At 43.9% G+C, this 20,138-nt stretch overlaps 1 protein-coding gene across 2 annotated transcripts; it reads right to left on the bottom strand.

Moving 5' to 3' along the window:
• Positions 1-1,813: 1,813 nt before the first annotated feature.
• Positions 1,814-17,990, bottom strand: card9 (caspase recruitment domain family, member 9). Of its 2 annotated transcripts, none has more exons than XM_079250764.1 (13): positions 17,689-17,990; positions 17,535-17,604; positions 14,340-14,477; positions 13,683-13,801; positions 13,400-13,606; positions 13,235-13,318; positions 12,905-13,144; positions 9,314-9,439; positions 9,061-9,249; positions 8,934-8,991; positions 2,157-2,287; positions 2,024-2,082; positions 1,814-1,942 (listed from the first exon to the last, which is right to left on the bottom strand). In XM_079250764.1, exons 1-13 carry the CDS (start codon positions 17,800-17,802, stop codon positions 1,849-1,851), a joined length of 1,629 nt encoding a protein of 542 aa, XP_079106890.1. In that variant the 5' UTR covers positions 17,803-17,990; the 3' UTR covers positions 1,814-1,848. The 2 variants fall into 2 exon arrangements, with proteins under 2 accessions (XP_079106890.1, XP_079106891.1); XM_079250765.1 differs by having other exon boundaries at positions 12,905-13,099.
• Positions 17,991-20,138: the final 2,148 nt, after the last annotated feature.

The following is a 20,138-nucleotide window of genomic DNA, read 5'->3' as shown; positions in this document are numbered from 1 at the left end:
AATTGGGACATTAGTCATCCTGCAAAGAAAAACTGAAACAAATTCCTCATTTTTGGGTGAGATAAGGCAAGTTTATTTAAATAGCACATTTGATGTACAATACAATTCAAAATGCTTTACAATAAAAGCATTACATATAGGTACAAAAAGCATTTAAAAGTACATTAAAAACAGACTTTATAAAGACATTATACTGTATCAATCAATTCACAATGATTAACTGATTTAATCCAGTTAATCATTGGGTTAAACCAGAGCAAATCCCCAAAGACCCCCATGTTAATACCAACTTCACAGCAGAAATAAACATGTTTACAGCAGAAATAAACATGTTCACAGCAGAAATAAACATGTTTACAGCAGAAATAAACATGTTCACAGCAGAAATAAACATGTTTACGGCAGAAATAAACATGTTCACAGCAGAAATAAACATGTTTACTGCAGAAATAAACATGTTTACTGCAGAAATAATCATTTTCACAGCAGAAATAAACATGTTCACAGCAGAAATAAACATGTTCACAGCAGAAATAAACATGTTCACAGCAGAAATAAACATGTTCACAGCAGAAATAAACATGTTTACTGCAGAAATAAACATGTTTACTGCAGAAATAAACATGTTCACAGCAGAAATAAACATGTTTACAGCAGAAATAAACATGTTTACAGCAGAAATAAACATGTTCACAGCAGAAATAAACATGTTCACAGCAGAAATAAACATGTTCACAGCCGAAATAAACATGTTTACAGCCGAAATAAACATATTCACAGCCGAAATAAACATGTTCACAGCCGAAATAAACATGTTTACAGCCGAAATAAACATGTTTACAGCCTGGTACAAAAATCCATCTTTGAGAACAAGAAAAAAGTTCTCGCTTCTCGTGGGGGATGGAACAAGCTTCAGCCTCCTGTAGAGTTGAAATTTACCAGACAAAAAAATAATTGTTTTCTTGTTCTCTTGGCCTAAAGAGCAAAAACCAAGTTCTTGTTTTTCCTGGTGTATGTAACAAGGCCCTGTCCAACAATTTGGCCCTCATCCATAAGAAAGCAAATATTTACATCATTAAAACTCTTCTTTCAAAAACCACCATCAAGATTTGCAAGTATTCTGTGCATGAATGTGGGCACACAACCACTTTGACTTTCAAAATGGGAAATTTGGTTATGTTTTGTATAATTTTATAATATTTTGTCTTTACCTTTTACAGCTACATTTACTATTTTGAGCTATATTTATTTGAGCAAACCCTTTGAACGTCCTAAATTTAGGCTAGTGTGCAGCTGAGTGCACTTGTTTAGTGTTTAGGACTGACGGAGCAGGATGAGGAACTTCAGTTTTTATGACTGTGAACACATGCAAATGTTTTTTTTTATATTCTGTTCGTTAAAATTATCACTGCAGTTTTATGTATGCAACATTTTAGTTTTGGAATTGAATTTATTTCAAAAACAGATGTAATTTTTTAAAATATCTGTTTTATCAGAAATCCCGCTGTGATGGACCAGCGACCTGTCCCTGCCTCTGGCCCAGTGATTGCTGGAACAGGCTCCAGCTTCCCGCAACCCTGAAAATGAATGGATGGAAGGAGTCAGAAACCTTACATCCGGCGAGAGTGGCCAGATCAGGATCTGCTGTGTGTACCACCCAGTTTCTGAGTGGGTGCAGCCTTTGTTAAAAAATGTACTGTAGCTTTGAGGAAAGACATTAGCAGTTAAAACATTTAAAGTGTAAGGATTTTTAATTGAAGCCATCATTTTGGCCATCTCTACGCTCAGTTGGAACATCAACAAACACCAACAGGACAAACTGATCGTGGTACTTTTTATGGAGTAATATCAGTCTGATTCAGTGACGTCACTACCGCTGCTGTCGTCAGGGTTACTGGTTGGGCATTCAATCCTGTTGAACTTTGACCTCAGGGCTCGCTTCCTGTTGCCATGGAAACAAGAATGGCTTCTTATAAGTTCCGGCTGCACAAAGTTTCAGATAAGTTTAAAGGCCGACACTCACCTTCGATACAGGAAATTAGAATGAGTTCTGAGGGTGAGACATCCATCTGGTTGCTCCTCCTGCACAGACATAAACATGATAAAAAGGTGTCTACCTGCAAACTCAGCTCCACCTGACCCTGAGTGGAAATTACCCATGATGCACCACTACTAGGTCCATGGTCAGACTCTCCAGCTCCTGCCATGGGACCACTGTTCTGCTTTTGTTGAGCTACCAACTCTTCATTCTCCCCCGACATCCCACTGGGAATTTCCTCAAGGCTTTCTGAGAAAAGAATAGAGTAAAAGAGTGTCTTCATTTTCTCCTCATGATGACATCACCATCACTCTGGAGCCACTACTTAATATGTGTTCTTATGTATCTGTAAAACATCACCAGATGAGACCCAAATAGTGTTCCAATTTATAGAGTGCATCAAGACAAGCATGGTTCAGATGCCTAGATGTGTACTTGCTGACCCCCCTCTTGGAGGGTGCATAACCATTCTAGAATTCAATGTGAGATAAACAGAAAAATGGGGGTGCAAACTCATTACTATAAGTTCTGGTTTTTATTGATACTTTTTTTTTGGACATTTTGAGCTTTAATTATTCATTCATTCATTTTCTGAACCGCTTATTCCAATTCAGGGTCGCAGGGAAGCTGAAGCCTATCCCAGCTGGCTTCACAGGTAGGGTACACCCTGGACAGCTCGCCAGTCCATCGCAGTTTTAATTATTTTTGGAAAATAATAGTAATGGTGTTATATTAACCAGCAGGTCAATAAAATTAATTTTAATATGTAAAAAAAGACATTTGTAATCCCTTTTTGTAATACATTTAATAGTGAAAAGCTACATTCAAGAGATGGATCTGGGAGTCTGAAGTGAGTATGAGTATATGCTTGCTGTCAATGGAAAGGAACAGTCTTTACAAATTTGTTGAACTGATGCTGGAACTACTATAAAATACTACACTGACTTGACCTCTTGCATAAATTAAATAAATGAAAAATAAGTTCATGTTCCCCTGGCGTAAATTAAAACATTGGCACATGATCTAGCCCTGCGATAGACGGTGAGCTGTCCAGGGTGTACCCTGCCTTTGACTGCCTTGATTCATTGATTATTAGGTGTTGACAAAAGTTGAATTAATCATTGTTTACAGATATATTAGGTTAAATGCCTAAACTACACATTTTTAGATGGTACAAACTAAGAAGAATTTCTTTGGGATTGGTAGCAGACTTGTTGTCACAACAGTTTTAGGGCAGATCTGCCATCAAGGGTTGAACACATGACCTCTGGTCCACACCAGCAGGACACTAACATTCAGGAAAAAAAGATTATATTGAATATGTGATTTTTCAAAAGGGTTTCATTATTTTTCATCTTGAAATAACAACTTTGTCTTGTTTGTGCTAATTTCATCCACACTGATTTTGCACCATTTAGACTTAGTCTTACTACTACTTGCAGAGTTTGCAGCGTATGGGATTCAAACCTCTGATGTTCTGACCCACAATCCTGCATTGTAACCACTAAGCCAACTCTCCTCACACTTTCACATGAGTGGAAATAGACAAAGGTTTTCCGCTGAGAAGATCATGTACATTTTGTAGTTTCTTTGAGTGAGAGCTTTTAGACGGAGTAAAACTACTGTCTTCCCATCTGCCTTTAAAACCGCAGTGGTGAGGCCCCTTCTGAAGAAGACTGGTTTAGATGCAAACATTGTTGATAATTACTATACTGTTTCAAACTTACCGTTTTCAAGTAAAATAATAGAAAAAGTTGTTTTTACTCAATTGATGTCTGTTGGCAGCAGATTGTAGTAGCTCTGACTTGCTATCTTGATTTTTAAAAAAGTACAAACTCTTCTCACATAGATATTACCTCAAATTGGATATTTTTTTTCTGAGGATTTCATGCCGGTTCGGAGGGTGTGCTGCAATGGAGATCTTTCTGCATATTTTTGGCTCTTTCAAGACTTGTTATGATGAGTCTCCATGGCAACGAAAGACTTGTTTACAATCAGGATCAACCGATTAACCTCTCCCAAATCAGGATTATCAGCAAAACAACACATCAAATCCTGATGGAGTTGAAAAGAAAGACAAGAGGATGCAGAGCAGGAGTCAGACAGAGGAGAAAGCGATGGAGAGTGATTGGTCCATTTTGTGCACCAGTACACAGGTACACATACAAGGCACGGGTTCAAATCCAGCATTTAACATACAGCTCCATTGTCACTTATCAGGTGTTGCTTGTGTGGATGGTGTGCGGTTCTGCAGGCAGCTCAATGTCAACTACTGGTCTCAGCTACACACCTCAAGGAGCAAAGGAATTTATTTGCAAATGTCCCAGTTAAATATGAAGGATTTGCTCCAACAATGCTCCCTGCAGCATTTCAACACTTTGATAAATCTGAAACACATTAAAGTTTTCACATTGAATAAAGTCTGTCACATCTTCATTGGAGTTTACTTCAACCTTGCACATGTTTTTGGAATCCCACTAATTACACCCTGCTGGAAGTGAACAAAAAGGCATTCCCGTCCCAATTGGACATTATTGAGATCCTGTTCGGACATTTTTATTATTATTGCGCCCAACATTTGCCGTGCTACCCCTCCTGCGCCGTTCAGGCCACTCCAGTCGTTTACATCTCAAAACCTGGGCATTCACATTAATTAATTAAAAGAAGACATTCGTATCAGGAGCGGTGTAGTAGAGATGGGCAGTGAAACTATTGTGAACTATTTTGGAACAGTTTTATAAATATGGCATGATTTAGTGAAGACATAAGTGGATTAAAGCACATACCAATAAGTCAGTAGAGCTAGGGAGTGATGTTCGGGTTGTGGTACAACTGTGTTGATAATTTATCCACGGCGATGACAGCGCAAGCTCTTTCAGCAATGGATTTCCTCCTGATGGAGACCTGCACTCTTTGCCGATCAAGCATCTTCTTTGGAAATTGGTAATTAACTCTGTAATGAAGACCCATGTTTACGACCCTGCCTCTTCACCTACTCTGTCTTTTTGTAGTTAAACTTTGCTACAATGGGCCTTGGTCTGCCGGCTCTGGGTTTTCTTCCATCCAGACGTTGAACTCGATGAAAGGTGTTTTAAATCGTGGTCTTGGGGTCCTCATCTGCTTGTTCTGGAATCCCTGCAAACACCAAGTTGTCCCCTAATGCTCCTAGCATGTAGATCCAGCACCGCTTCCTTCATCTTCTCCTCGGAGACTCTGGTTAACCCCTCGGTGAATAATCTAACCGACTCTCTGAGGACCGCATTTTCTGCGTCCAGTGTTTCCACTTGCTTCTGGCTGAATTCCAGTGATTTCCGCAAGGCCTGCAACTCTTTGTGGAGAATCTCCACCAGGCGCGCATCAAAACCACTGAGTTTCTTATCAATGGAAATAAGAATGTCTGTTTTGTCGTTCCCTGGTGTCAAAATGGCTCTGGCTGATTCCTCATTTCACTGTCTTTTAGCCTTAGATGATGTGATTGGGGTTGATGTTTGGTTTGGCTTCCCTATGACAATTCTGTTGGAACACTGATCCATGGAACCCTGTTGCGATCCAGAATGCACATTAAAAGACTCCATTTACCAACTTAAAAAAATATTCTGACTAAATTCAGATTAAGTTGGCAAAAACATAAATAAATGAATTATTTAAAATTGTTTAAGTGTGAATCTGCCAGCTCACTGTGACTAGGTCACCTACAGCATTACCTCTCCTGCCCGTCACTTACCTCTTTATGAAGTGCTCATACAGCATTTGTGCGTCTTATTGAAATGATGGTGTAGAACTGTAATTTCATCACATCATGAGTGTTTTGGTGTGTAGAAGGCACGACTTAATCTTTTTAACACCATCATTTTATGGAGTATAAACCACTTTATACTAAAAGCATCTCTGGCTGCAAGTCTCCTTCCGACAGAAGATACTGCAGCACTACATCTCAGCAGGTAGCAGACACGCAGCATTCTTTCCAATCTCATAAAGTATAAAAGCAATCTATGAATAAAAAATAATGAACTGATAAAAACTGCAGAGGAATAATTTCTTAAAGATGGATCACATTCACACTAATAAAGAGAATCAGTAATAGAGAAGGGAACAGAATAGTGTGAATGTAATGAATTACACGCTGACTAGACAACATTAGACTAGACCAGAGCTAACTCTACCTGAAAGTTTAAACTGGAAGCTGCAGAGCTCAGAGCATCTCACTGGTTGGATGTTAAAAGCAGATGAAGTCAGGGCTCCACCCCCAAGTTGTTCACATGATCAGGTCTGGCCCTGGGCCGGCAGTTTCGCCCCACACTACACACAGCAAAATTCTTCCCAAAACTGAAGTTCTCAGTCGCACACATTTTAAAACTAAAGTACAAATTCTTGGCTTCATTTTAACAGTCACACGAAAACACTAAATTAAACAAACTAACAAAAATGATAAACAGAACTAAATTACACTTCTGATTTTTGGACAAAGTTCAGGGCAGCAACTGCACAAGTTCAGTCTAGAATAACGCAAAACTGTGGAACCAACTATAAACAGATTCAGTAATGATAAAACAAAATAACACCTCGAATCTTAGTACTAAAGTCCAGCATAAAACAGTCAGTCAGTAAAACAGTCAGTCAGTAAAACAGTCAGTGAAACAGTCAGTAAAACAGTCAGTCAGTAAATCAGTCAGTAAAACAGTCAGTCAGTAAAACAGTCAGTAAAACAGTCAGTCAGCAAAACAGTCAGTAAAACAGTAAAACAGTCAGTAAAACAGTCAATCAGTCAGTAAAAGTCAGTCAGTAAAACAGTCAGTAAAACAGTCAGTAAAACAGTCAGTCAGTAAAACAGTCAGTGAAACAGTCAGTAAAACAGTCAGTCAGTAAATCAGTCAGTAAAACAGTCAGTCAGTAAAACAGTCAGTAAAACAGTCAGTCAGTAAAACAGTCAGTAAAACAGTCAAACAGTCAGTAAAACAGTCAGTCAGTAAAAGTCAGTCAGTAAAACAGTCAGTAAAAGTCAGTCAGTAAAACAGTCAGTCAGTAAAACAGTCAGTAAAACAGTCAGTCAGTAAAACAGTCAGTAAAACAGTCAGTCAGTAAAACAGTCAGTAAAACAGTCAGTCAGTCAGTAAAAGTCAGTCAGTAAAACAGTCAGTAAAACAGTCAGTCAGTAAAACAGTCAGTAAAACAGTCAGTCAGCAAAACAGTCAGTAAAACAGTAAAACAGTCAGTAAAACAGTCAGTCAGTAAAACAGTCAGTCAGTAAAACAGTCAGTAAAACAGTCAGTCAGTAAAACAGTCAGTAAAACAGTCAGTAAAACAGTCAGTCAGTAAAACAGTCAGTCAGTAAAACAGTCAGTCAATAAAACAGTCAATAAAACAGTCAATAAAACAGTCAGTCAGTAAAACAGTCAGTAAAACAGTCAATAAAACAGTCAGTCAGTAAAACAGTCAGTAAAACAGTCAGTCAGTCAAACAGTCAGTCAGTCAAACAGTCAGTAAAACAGTCAGTCAGTAAAACAGTCGGTAAAACAGTCAGTAAAACAGTCAGTCAGTAAAACAGTCAGTCAGTAAAACAGTCAGTCAGTAAAACAGTCAGTCAGTAAAACAGTCAGTCAGCAAAACAGTCAGCAAAACAGTCAGCAAAACAGTCAGTCAGCAAAACAGTCAGTCAGCAAAACAGTCAGTAAAACAGTAAAACAGTCAGTAAAACAGTCAGTCAGTAAAACAGTCAGTCAGTAAAACAGTCAATCAGTCAGTAAAAGTCAGTCAGTAAAACAGTCAGTAAAACAGTCAATCAGTAAAACAGTCAGTAAAACAGTCAGTCAGTACAACAGTCAGTCAGTACAACAGTCAGTCAGTACAACAGTCAGTCAGCAAAACAGTCAGTCAGCAAAACAGTCAGTCAGCAAAACAGTCAGTAAAACAGTAAAACAGTCAGTAAAACAGTAAAACAGTCAGTAAAACAGTCAGTCAGTAAAAGTCAGTCAGTAAAACAGTCAGTAAAACAGTCAATCAGTAAAACAGTCAGTAAAACAGTCAGTAAAACAGTCAGTCAGTACAACAGTCAGTCAGCACAACAGTCAGTCAGCAAAACAGTCAGTCAGCAAAACAGTCAGTAAAACAGTAAAACAGTCAGTAAAACAGTAAAACAGTCAGTAAAACAGTCAGTCAGTAAAACAGTCAGTCAGTAAAACAGTCAATCAGTCAGTAAAAGTCAGTCAGTAAAACAGTCAGTAAAACAGTCAATCAGTAAAACAGTCAGTAAAACAGTCAGTAAAACAGTCAGTAAAACAGTCAGTCAGTAAAACAGTCAGTAAAACAGTCAATCAGTCAGTAAAACAATCAGTCAGTAAAACAGTCAGTCAGTAAAACAGTCAGTCAGTCAGTAAAACAGTCAATCAGTCAGTAAAACAGTCAGTCAGTAAAACAGTCAGTCAGTAAAACAGTCTGCATGGTAACGGTGGTACTCTGTAAAGTTATACAGACTATGACAGTGTGTAAACTAGCGGTCGCCGGCTGAAAGTTTATCAAAGTGAAATGTTATCAGGCTTTGATGAACTCAGACAAATCTCTCGTTTGTGTTTCCTCCTCCTGGTTTACTGGAAGCAGCACCTCATGGCATCAGAACCATCAGAACCATCAGAACCCCCCTCACCGCAGCTGGCAGCCTGGCCAGAGGAGGCCTGTAATGAGGTTGTCGTCATTACAGGCCAGTTGGAGCTTCTTTTAGCTTGTGGGAAACGTTTCGTTGAGCTGTCAAGACGGAAATGGAACTTTTTTAAGGCGACGCCCCTTCCAGCAGTGGGTGCTGTAGGAAACCAGCGGGGTTGCCTACGCCCAGGGCAACAACAACTCTCCCCCTTCCCAACAGGTTACATGACACACACATGCCTCATGACATCTTTCTGACCTTGAACAGTGCTGTCTCTGGGCTCCACATCTTCCTCACTGCTTACACTCCTCTCACACTGGAAAAGAAAGCCTTCATCGTTATCCTCATCCTCATCCTCATCAGGAGTCTTTGGTCTCCCTCCCACCTGCTGAGAGTTGAAGGTGATCTTGCGGAGGCGTGTCCTTAGCTGGAGCTCCTGACCTTGTGACCTCAGAAGTAGGAGCTCCAGCTTGTCGGCCTGCTCTGTGAGCTGTCGGACCCACTCCCTGTACCGGTCCTTCTCCTGCAGGAGCAGCCGCGCCTCCTCCTGCTGCTGGGCCTGGAACGTCAGAGCCTGGAAAAGCACCCAGAGTTCACCACACTGACGTTGTCGTCGTCATAACGATCTTCCTCCTTACCTTGTCCCTCTCTTTGACCACCTCCTCCAGCTGCTGCAGAGTTTGCTTGTTTTGTCGGCGGTACATCTTGGAGTCTCCTTTCAGCTGAGCGCAGCGCAGCTCCAGCTCCTCCTTCTCCTCCACGCTCTGCAAACAAACACAATCTCACCAAAAGCGACCTGAACAGAGCCAGGGTCGCTCGAGTGTTGTGTGCGGATCAAACCCTTCTAAGCAACCTTCTGGATGTGGTGAGGCACATCTACACCTGGATTTCCTATTTCCAAAGTCAGCGCCATCTAGTCTCAGTGTAGAGTTTGTTCTCATACTGGGTCTTATTTTCTCCTTCTAGATTGTCATCTGTTGGCAGCAGATTGTAGCAGCTCTGACTTGCTATCTTGATTTTTAAAAAAGTACAAACTCTTCTCACATAGATATTACCTCAAATTAGGTCTTTTTTTCTGAGTATTTCATGCCGGTTCGGAGGGTGTGCTGCAAGGGAGATCTTTCTGCATATTTTTAGCTCTTTCAAGGCTTGTTATGATGAGTTTCCATGGCAACGAAAGACTTGTTTACGATCGGGATCAACTGATTAATTATCAGCAAAACAACACATCAAATCCCGATGGAGTTGAAAAGAAAGGAGAGGATGCAGAGCGGGAGTCAGAGAACGAAGAAAGCGATGGAGATTTAAACCATTTCTCCCGACCGTCGTCATGGGCAATGTGAGATCGCTAGCTAACAAAACGGACGAGCTGGAGATGCTAACAAGGTCTCAGAAAGAATACAGAGAGTGCAGTATTATGTGCTTCACCGAGACATGGCTGCATGAACACATCCCTGACTGTAATGTGTCTGTACCGGGCTTTAAAACGGTCCGTGCAGACCGCAGTAGACAACACAGCGGAAAGCTAAAGGGTGGTGGAATTGCAGTGCTGGTTAACCAGCGTTGGTGTCATCCTGGACATGTTACTGTCAAGGAGAAGATATGCACAAGGGACATGGAACTGTTAGCTGTGAGCTTCCGTCCATATTATTTACCCAGAGAGTTTACCTGTGTTATTCTGGTAGCGGTTTATATAATACCTGGTACCGCACCAGACACAGCCTGTGACGTCATCAGCTCCGTCGTTGCTCGGCTACAAACACAGCATCCAAACTCATTCATGGCGATCTCCGGAGTCTTCAACAACGTCTCCCTCTCTGCAACTCTACCAACATTCCAGCAGTTTGTCAGCTGCTCCACCAGAGAAAATAAGATGTTGGACTTATTTTATGCAAACATGAATAATGGATCCAGTTGTTCTGCCCTGCCTCCTTTAGGAAGATCTGACCATAATCTGGTTCTTCTCACCTCCACCCACAAGCCCATCGTTCAGCAGCAACCAGTCATCACAAAGACTATCAAAATCTGGTCTGCTGAAGCTGAAGATGCTCTTAGAGGAGGCTTTGAGGCTACAGACTGGCACGTCCTCTGTGAACCTCATGGAGACGACATCAACACCATGACTGAGTGTGTGACAGATTACATAAACTTCTGTGTGGACAGCATCGTCCCAACAAGAACAGTGAGGTGCTTCCCCGATAACAAACCCTGGATCACCAGTGAGCTGAAAAAGCTGCTGAACATCAAAAAGAAAGCCTTCAGGGATGGAGACAGGGAGTTATTGAGGGCAACACAAAAACAACTTAAAACACAAACTAAGAAGTGCAAGAAGGACTACAGGAAGAAGTTAGAAAGTCAGCTCCAGCAGAATAACCTGAGGGATGTGTGGTCTGGAATGAAGAAGATCACCGGCTTCAAGTTAAAGGGGGACCAGCCTGATGGAGGTCTGGACAGAGCTAATGAGCTGAACATATTCTTCAGCAGGTTCAGTTCACCCCCTACCTCCAGCCCAACAGACCACACACCCTCCATAAGCCCACTGCTTTCCTGTCACGCCTCCAATCTGTCACCCTGCAGCTCAGTCATGGACCAGAACACAGCTTCATCTCCCTCCACATCAGGACATCCTGAGACCTCCACCTTGTTTGTCTCCTGCAATCAGGTTATGAAGCAACTTGAGAAACTGAACCAGAACAAGGCTGCAGGTCCAGATGGTGTCAGTCCCAGAGTTCTCAAGACCTGCTCAGAACAACTATGTCCGATTCTCCAGCACCTTTTCAACACCAGTCTGAGACAAAATAGAGTCCCAGTGCTGTGGAAAACCTCCTGCCTTGTTCCAGTGCCTAAAAAAACACAACCAGCTGAACCAAGTGACTACAGACCAGTTGCCCTGACATCTCACATCATGAAAGTCCTGGAGAGACTCTTACTGGCTCACCTCAACAAGCAAGTAAACACCTTTCAGGACCCATTCCAGTTTGCATATCGTAATGGACTTGGGGTTGAAGATGCCATCATATACCTGCTCCAGAGAGCACACTCTCATCTGGACCATTCAGGCAGCACTCTGAGGGTCATGTTCTTTCATTTCTCAGTGCTTTTAATACCATTCAGCCTGCTTTGTTATGTGAGAAGCTCCATAAATTCCAGGTGGATACCTCCACAACCACCTGGATCTATGACTACCTCACAAACAGACCCCAGTTTGTGAGACTGAAAGGTTGTGTGTCTGAGATGGAGGTCAGCAGCACTGGTGCACCACAAGGAACTGTACTCTGGCCATTCCTCTTCACTCTGTACACCTCAGACTTCCAGTACAACTCTGAGTCCTGTCATCTGCAGAAATACTCTGATGACTCTGCAGTTGTGGGGTGTATCAGGGATGGACAAGAAGCAGAGTACAGAGAACTGGTCAGTCAGTTTGTTAAATGGTGCGGTGACAATCATCTCATATTAAATAGCAGCAAAACAAAAGAGATGATTGTTGACTTCAGGAGGAAGAAGAATAAACAAAGCACTGTTTCCATCCTGGGAGAGGAGGTGGAGGTGGTGGAGGAATACAAGTATCTTGGAGTTCAGCTGGACAACAAACTGGACTGGAAATGCAACACTGACTACATCTACAAGAAAGGTCAGAGCAGACTGTACTTCTTAAGGAAGCTGAGATGGTTTAACGTCTGCACCAAGATGTTGCATATCTTCTAGAAGTCTGTTGTGGAGAGTGCAGTCAGCTTTGCAGCATCTGCTGGGGTAGTAGCATCAGAACCAGAGACTTGAAGAGAATCAACAAACTGATCCAGAAAGCTGCTTCTGTGCTTGGAGTAACTCTGGAGCCGCTGGAGCTGATTGTCCAAAGAAGAATGCTGCACAAGCTGATGAAGATGATGGAGGATTCTTCACACCCTCTCCACAACACAGTGATGAAACAACAAAGTGTGTTCAGTGAGAGGCTTCTTCAGGTCCGATGTAAGACTGAAAGATACAGAAGATCATTCCTGCCAGCAGCCATCAGCCTCCGGAACAAGACCTCCTCTAGTTATTATTATTATATACTACAATATTTCCCTTTGGAGATTAATAAAGTATTTTTCATTCATGGTTACCGACACGCTTATGAGTACCGACGAGCTACAGACGACGATACCCTACACAGTACAGACACACAGTTCTAACAGGTTCCCAGTGGACACTGGTCTCATAGTAACTTCCTGTTTGCACCTCCTCCTTACCCTGCCTCTCTGCTCCTCTGCTCGGTGGAGCTCCCTTTTCAGTCTGAAGACGGTGGTGAGGAGGTTCATCTGAGGAGGAGACGGACTCGGCTGCAGAGGCTCTGCCTCCTTGGGCTTGTTGTGCTGCTGCGTGTCCTCCTGGATCTCCTCCTGGTTCTCCTCCTGGTTCTCCTCGTGCACTTCTCTCTGCTCCTCCTGCTGGGTGGGGGGGGAGAAGGAGTCTTTTGGCAGAACTGGTATCTGAAACAGAAACCCAGGTCACATGACCTCCCATTTGATTGGCTTTGAAACGACTGGAGAAGCTGGTTGCCATGGAAACCGTCGGCGTACCTCCTGCGAGGGCCTCAGCGTCCGTCGTCGTAACAGCCGGGTTCGATTCTCTGCTCGCAGCACAGTTTGCTTCAGACGCTCCACCTGGACAGGTGAGACGTGAGAGGAGAAAGGTCAGAGGTCAACACTGAAACCTGCTGGTGGCGAGGTTGTGGGTCAGCTGACCTCGATCTGCAGGTCTCTATTGGCCAGCAGGGCACTGCTCTTCTCCTGGTTCAGGTTGGTAATGTCCACCATCAGGCTGTAGTTGTGCTCCCGGAGCTGCTTCACCTCCTCGCTCAGCCGCTCCCGCTCATCCCGCATCTTTTGGACGCGCTCAGTCAGCTTCCTCAACTCGTGCTCCTTCAGCTGCTGCTGGCGAGACAACGCCTCCTACAAACGACACAAAACACACCGCTGAAGGAGTCCATCTCACACTGTTCCTTAGCAACATCGCTGCCATGCCGACCTGTTCCTGGGCAACGGAGCATGCCTGCTGGCGACGCCTCCTCTCGTCCTGCAGCGCCCTCTGCAGGCGGCTCAGCTCCGACATCAGGAACTGAGTTAAACCAGATTCCCCAGCTGTGTCTGAACGCACCACACAGAAAGACAGTCAGACAGACAGTCAGTCAGTCAGTCAGACAGACAGACAGACAGACAGGACACAGAAAGACACAGACAGTCAGACAGACAGACTGACAGTCGGATAGAAAGACAAACAGTCAGACTGTCAGACAGACAGACAGACAGTCAGATAGAAAGACAAACAGTCAGACTGTCAGACAGACAGACAGACAGTCAGATAGAAAGACAAACAGTCAGACTGTCAGACAGACAGACAGAAAGAGACAGACAGAGACTGTCAGATAGACAGATACAATCAGACAGACACAGACAGACGCACACAGAGGCAGACACAGTCAAACTGTCAGACAGACAGACTGTCAGATAGACACACAGACAGAAAGTCAGACTGTCAGACAGACAGACAAACTGTCAGATAGACAGACAGTCAAACTGTCAGATAGACAGACAGTCAAACTGTCAGACAGACAGACAGACAGTCAAACTGTCAGACAGACAGACAGTCAGATAGACAGACAGACAGACAGTCAGATAGACAGACCAATCAGGATGCTGAAGGTCTTGTTGGGCTCCTTCCCAGTGATCCGGCTGTACAGCTGAGGATAGTCTAATTCCAGACTCTCCAGGAAGGCGGTGTAACCTTTGACCCCGGTCCTCTGCAGGATGTCCAGCAGGGCTCCTGCAGTTAAAACCACACACCACCTGACATGAAAACCCAAACTGGACCCAGACTGGTTAAAACCACACACCACCTGACATGAAAACCCAAACTGGACCCAGACTGGTTAAAACCACACACCACCTGACATGAAAACCCAAACTGGACCCAGACTGGTTAAAACCACACACCACCTGACATGAAAACCCAAACTGGACCCAGACTGGTTAAAACCACACACCACCTGACATGAAAACCCAAACTGGACCCAGACTGGTTAAAACCACACACCACCTGACATGAAAACCCAAACTGGACCCAGACTGGGGGTCTGACCAGAACGACAACTCACATCCAGCATCTGGCTCAGGTTTTTACTGCAATGAAAGGTGTGAATGTTAATGTGTTGTTTTTGTGTCTGCAGCGCCGTCTCCTCGGCAAACCAAGGTCCTAACGGATAAATAAAGGGAATTTGGGTCAGACGGAACCACAAGGATCTGGTCCGTTCGGATCAGAACAGGGTTTAATGGCAGACTGAAGGTGACAAACCCGGAACACTGGGCTGAACCTCCATCAGCTGTAGAGGAAGTGAAAGCGGATTAGGAACCAAGCGAAACCAACTTCAACATCTCCAACATGACTCATCCTCATGCGTCCGTCACACCATCACGTGTTTCTGCACCTTCCGGTTCTCAGAAGCACCTGGTTCTACACCTGGCTCTGGAACCAGAACTGAAGCAGTCTGAACTGGGATTCCTTATTTCAGTCCAGTGAGGCTCCAGTGTTTCCAGTGTCTAGTTATACCATTATAAGCAGTTAGTTAGACGGTTAGAAGCAGTTAGTTACACGGTTAGAAGCAGTTAGTTACACGGTTAGAAGCAGCTAGTTACACGGTTAGAAGCAGCTAGTTACACGGGTAGAAGCAGCTAGTTACACGGTTAGAAGCAGCTAGTTACATGGTAGAAGCAGCTAGTTACACGGTTAGAAGCAGCTAGTCACACGGTTAGAAGCAGCTAGTCACACGGTTAGAAGCAGCTAGTGACACGGTTAGAAGCAGCTAGTTACACGGTTAGAAGCAGCTAGTTACATGGGTAGAAGCAGCTAGTTACACGGTTAGAAGCAGCTAGTTACATGGGTAGAAGCAGCTAGTTACACGGTTAGAAGCAGCTAGTATCATGGTTATAAGCAGCTAGTATCATGGTTATAAGCAGTTACACGGTTAGAAGCAGCTAGTCACACGGTTAGAAGCAGCTAGTTACACGGGTAGAAGCAGCTAGTTACACGGTTAGAAGCAGCTAGTTACATGGGTAGAAGCAGCTAGTTACACGGTTAGAAGCAGCTAGTTACATGGGTAGAAGCAGCTAGTTACACGGTTAGAAGCAGTTACACGGTTAGAAGCAGCTAGTTACATGGTTAGAAGCAGCTAGTTACACGGTTAGAAGCAGCTAGTTACACGGTTAGAAGCAGCTAGTTACATGGGTAGAAGCAGCTAGTTACACGGTTAGAAGCAGCTAGTTACATGGGTAGAAGCAGCTAGTTACACGGTTAGAAGCAGCTAGTATCATGGTTATAAGCAGTTACACGGTTAGAAGCAGCTAGTCACACGGTTAGAAGCAGCTAGTTACACGGTTAGAAGCAGCTAGTTACACGGTTAGAAGCAGTTACACGGTTAGAAGCAGTTACATGGTTAGAAGCAGCTAGTTACACGGTTAGAAGCAGCTAGTTACACGGGTAGAAGCAGCTAGTTACACGGTTAGAAGCAGTTACACGGTTAGAAGCAGCTAGTTACATGGGTAGAAGCAGCTAGTTACACGGTTAGAAGCAGTTACACTGTTAGAAGCAGTTACACGGTTAGAAGCAGTTACACGGTTAGAAGCAGCTAGTTACACGGTTAGAAGCAGCTAGTTACATGGGTAGAAGCAGCTAGTTACACGGTTAGAAGCAGTTACACGGTTAGAAGCGGCTAGTTACATGGGTAGAAGCAGCTAGTTACATGGGTAGAAGCAGCTAGTTACATGGGTAGAAGCAGCTTTACAGTTAGATGGAGCTTTTTATACCATTATAAGCAGCTGGTTACATGGTTAGAAGCAACTAGTTACATGGTTAGAAGCAGTTTACGATTAGAAGCAGATACATGTAAGAAGCAATTAGTTACATGGTTAGAAGCAGCTAGTTATACGGTTAGAAGCAGTTATATGGTTAAAAGCAGTTACATGGTAAGAAGCAGCTAGTTACATGGTTAGAGGCAGCAAGTTATACGGTTAGTAGCAGTTACACAGTAAGAAGCAGCTAGTTACATGGTTAGAAGCAGTTACACGGTAAGAAGCAGCTAGTTACATGGTTAGAAGCAGCTAGTTACATGGCTAGAAGCAGCTAGTTACATGGTTAGAGGCAGCAAGTTATACGGTTAGTAGCAGTTACACAGTAAGAAGCAGCTAGTTACATGGGTAGAAGCAGCTAGTTACATGGCTAGAAGCAGCTAGTTACATGGTTAGAGGCAGCAAGTTATACGGTTAGTAGCAGTTACACGGTAAGAAGCAGCTAGTTACATGGGTAGAAGCAGCTAGTTACATGGGTAGAAGCAGCTTTACAGTTAGATGGAGCTTTTTATACCATTATAAGCAGCTGGTTACATGGTTAGAAGCAACTAGTTACATGGTTAGAAGCAGCTAGTTATACAGTTAGAAGCAGTTAGTGAAGCAGCTATAAGCAGGTTATAAGCAGTTATACACAGTTACACGGTAAGAAGCAACTAGTTACATGGTTAGAAGCAGTTTACGATTAGAAGCAGATACATGTAAGAAGCAATTAGTTACATGGTTAGAAGCAGCTAGTTATACGGTTAGTAGCAGTTACACAGTAAGAAGCAGCTAGCTACATGGTTAGAAGCAGTTACACGGTAAGAAGCAGCTAGTTACATGGTTAGAAGCAGCTAGTTACATGGCTAGAAGCAGCTAGTTACATGGTTAGAGGCAGCAAGTTATACGGTTAGTAGCAGTTACACGGTAAGAAGCAGCTAGTTACATTGTTAGAGGCAGCTAGTTATACAGTTAGAAGCAGCTAGTTAGAAACACTTACCAACTTTTCTCCTCCTGATGACAAGGCTCGGGTCATTAAAGAGCTGCTCCTCATCCTCAGCACTGATCACCTGATGAACAAATCAGCAAGTAGATCACGGGATGAAGGCCAGGAGGATGAGGAGGCCAAACCTGAACAAGAAGAGGAAGAGTACCTGACACTGGCGGAGGTAAGGTGTGATCCTGGACGGGTCGATGATTTTGATCAGCAGCATCCTGAAATCATCGAGCTGCAGCCAGCAAAGGTCATCCTCACACACCACATCCATCAGACTGAACGATACACACACACACCCAGCTGAACGGTCTAGTTGTCCATTACAGTGTGGTACTTCTCTGTACTGTCTCTACGTTTCTTCACCTTGACTCAGTTTGAAACTGTTGGAGAACTTTCTGCTTCAGGCTCCACCCTCTCTGACGAGTAGTCGTGTGACTGGTTAACTCAGACTACCTACCAATCCCATCACAGCTGCTCCTTTATGCTGAGCGGAAGCCTGAAATGTCTCTAGATTCTGGCGAAGTTCAGGTCAGGGTCTGAGTAGGTTCTGTTCAGCTCAGTCTGTGTGACTGCCTTCACGTTTTCATCACACGTCTTTGTTCACTTAAAGTGACAGAAAGAGGAAGAAATGCAGAACAGAGAAGTAACAGGATGAATGATGAGCAGCCAAACGGGAAGCTGACTGAAACAGGAAGTGATGTCACCAGCATGATCATGGACAACACATTTAGTTGAAACACACAGGAGGAGCTGACAGCTGTCCACCCTGTCCTCGCTCCGTAGTGGGATATATCTGTGTGTAATTAATTAGGTTGTGGGAAACAATATTTATGAGGGGAATGAAATCCCTGAACCCCTGTGTGGCGTCTGGTCACACACACACACGAAACTTGAAAACCTTGAAGTGTCCGGTCTGCTCGTGCACCATGCTAATCTCCACCTCACCTGCATTTTGTAAGAAGCAGTGATGGAAGCTCTTCATCTAGCAGAAGTTCCCTGTTCAGCCTGAGCAGCTGGACGGCTGCCACTCCTACCTCGCTGTAGACTGAAGGAAGCTTCTGAGCGTCTCTGTTTAGTCCCGAGTACGTTGTTTTTATTTATTGGCTTGTTTTGAACATGCAGCTGCCCGTGTGTGTGAATGAGCAGTTTAGTGGTGGTACTGAAGGCATTTTATTGTGCTGCAAATTTTCAGAGGATTGTCAGAAAGAACACTTTTTTCCTTTTTATTTCCTGCAGCCTCTGTGTGCTCGTGGTCTGCTCCTTTTAGCAGCTCCTCCCTCCTTTTCTGCTGCTTGCTGCAACTCTTTTTGGTTTAGGTTGCTACCCGTCAGAATCCACCAGTTGGGGGGCGCCCCGACAGCAGTGGTACGTTTTGTGCTAGTTGTGCTAAGTTAAAGGCTTATCAAGTAATCAAACCTAAAGATTGAAAAGCTTTATCATCGATGAATACATTCATTGTTGGTTTGTTTTGTTGGATATAAAGTGTTAATAATTCGATGACATGAACCATAAAGATTATGTTAACCAGCCTCCTGGAAATCCTCCAGCTAGTTATATGGTTAGTAGCAGCTAGTTATATGGTTAGTAGCAGCTAGTTATATGGTTAGTAGCAGCTAGTTATACGGTTAGTAAAGCAGCTAGTTATACCGCTGGAAGCAGCTAGTTATACGGTTAGTAAAGCAGCTAGTTATACCGCTGGAAGCAGCTAGTTATACGGTTAGTAAAGCAGCTAGTTATACGGCTGGAAGCAGCTAGTTATACGGTTAGTAAAGCAGCTACTCCACAAGGAGTTCCAGGCCATCTGCAATTTGCTGGAATTCAGCCAGAGACAGATGGAAGCACATGCTACGGAGAACACCAGTCTCAGAGAGGGAATGACCGACTCTCAATCTGTAGGCTCGGCGCATCAGGGAGAATTTGGTGTTTTCTGGGGTCCTAGAGCAGGTGGAAGAGGACCCCAAAACCACAGTGAAAACCTTAATCCAAACTCACCTGAAGCTCCCGGAAGAAATGGTCAAAAACATCTCCTTCCTCAGAGTCCATCATCTGGGTGACAAAACACCCGGTGCCAGGAGGCCGACACCCATCGTGTGTGAGACACGAGGTGAGGGTGTATGGGGGCGAATAGATAAAGTCGCAAACGGAAAGTGGGATGGGGGAGGGGGAACCGGGGGGTAAGGGGAGGAATCAGGGTAAAAGAATTCAGGTAAGTAGATGGGCGAAAGGGTGGGATGGGTGTATGAGGGTTGGTGGGGACCTGTTTGTGTGTGTGTGTGTGTGTGTGTGTGTGTGTGGGGGGGGGGGGGGGGGTGATTGTTTTGTGTGTGCACAAGGAGTGTGAGTGGAGGTGGAGCGGGAGGGTGTGATGGGGTGTGTGTGTGTGAAGGGGATTATGAGAGTGGAGCTGGTATAAGGCAGTGTTGGTTGAGGCATGTGTGGGTGTGTTGAGGTGGAGGGGTGGGGGTCCTGGTGTGGGCTAGGCCCTCTGCCTGCGGGGGTGGGGGGTTGCGTTCGGGTTCTTGTGTCCCTGGTGGCTGCGCTCTGTCTACCCTGGGTGGCCAATGCCGGCAGGGCCGGGCGTTGCTGGTCTGGGCCCCACTGGGGCCT

The sequence above is a fragment of the Telmatherina bonti genome (genome assembly GCF_933228915.1).
Source record: "Telmatherina bonti genome assembly, chromosome: 13".
Taxonomy (NCBI): domain Eukaryota; kingdom Metazoa; phylum Chordata; class Actinopteri; order Atheriniformes; family Telmatherinidae; genus Telmatherina; species Telmatherina bonti.
The sequence above is the reverse complement of the archived record's forward strand: the minus strand, read 5'-3'. Positions and strand labels throughout refer to the sequence as shown.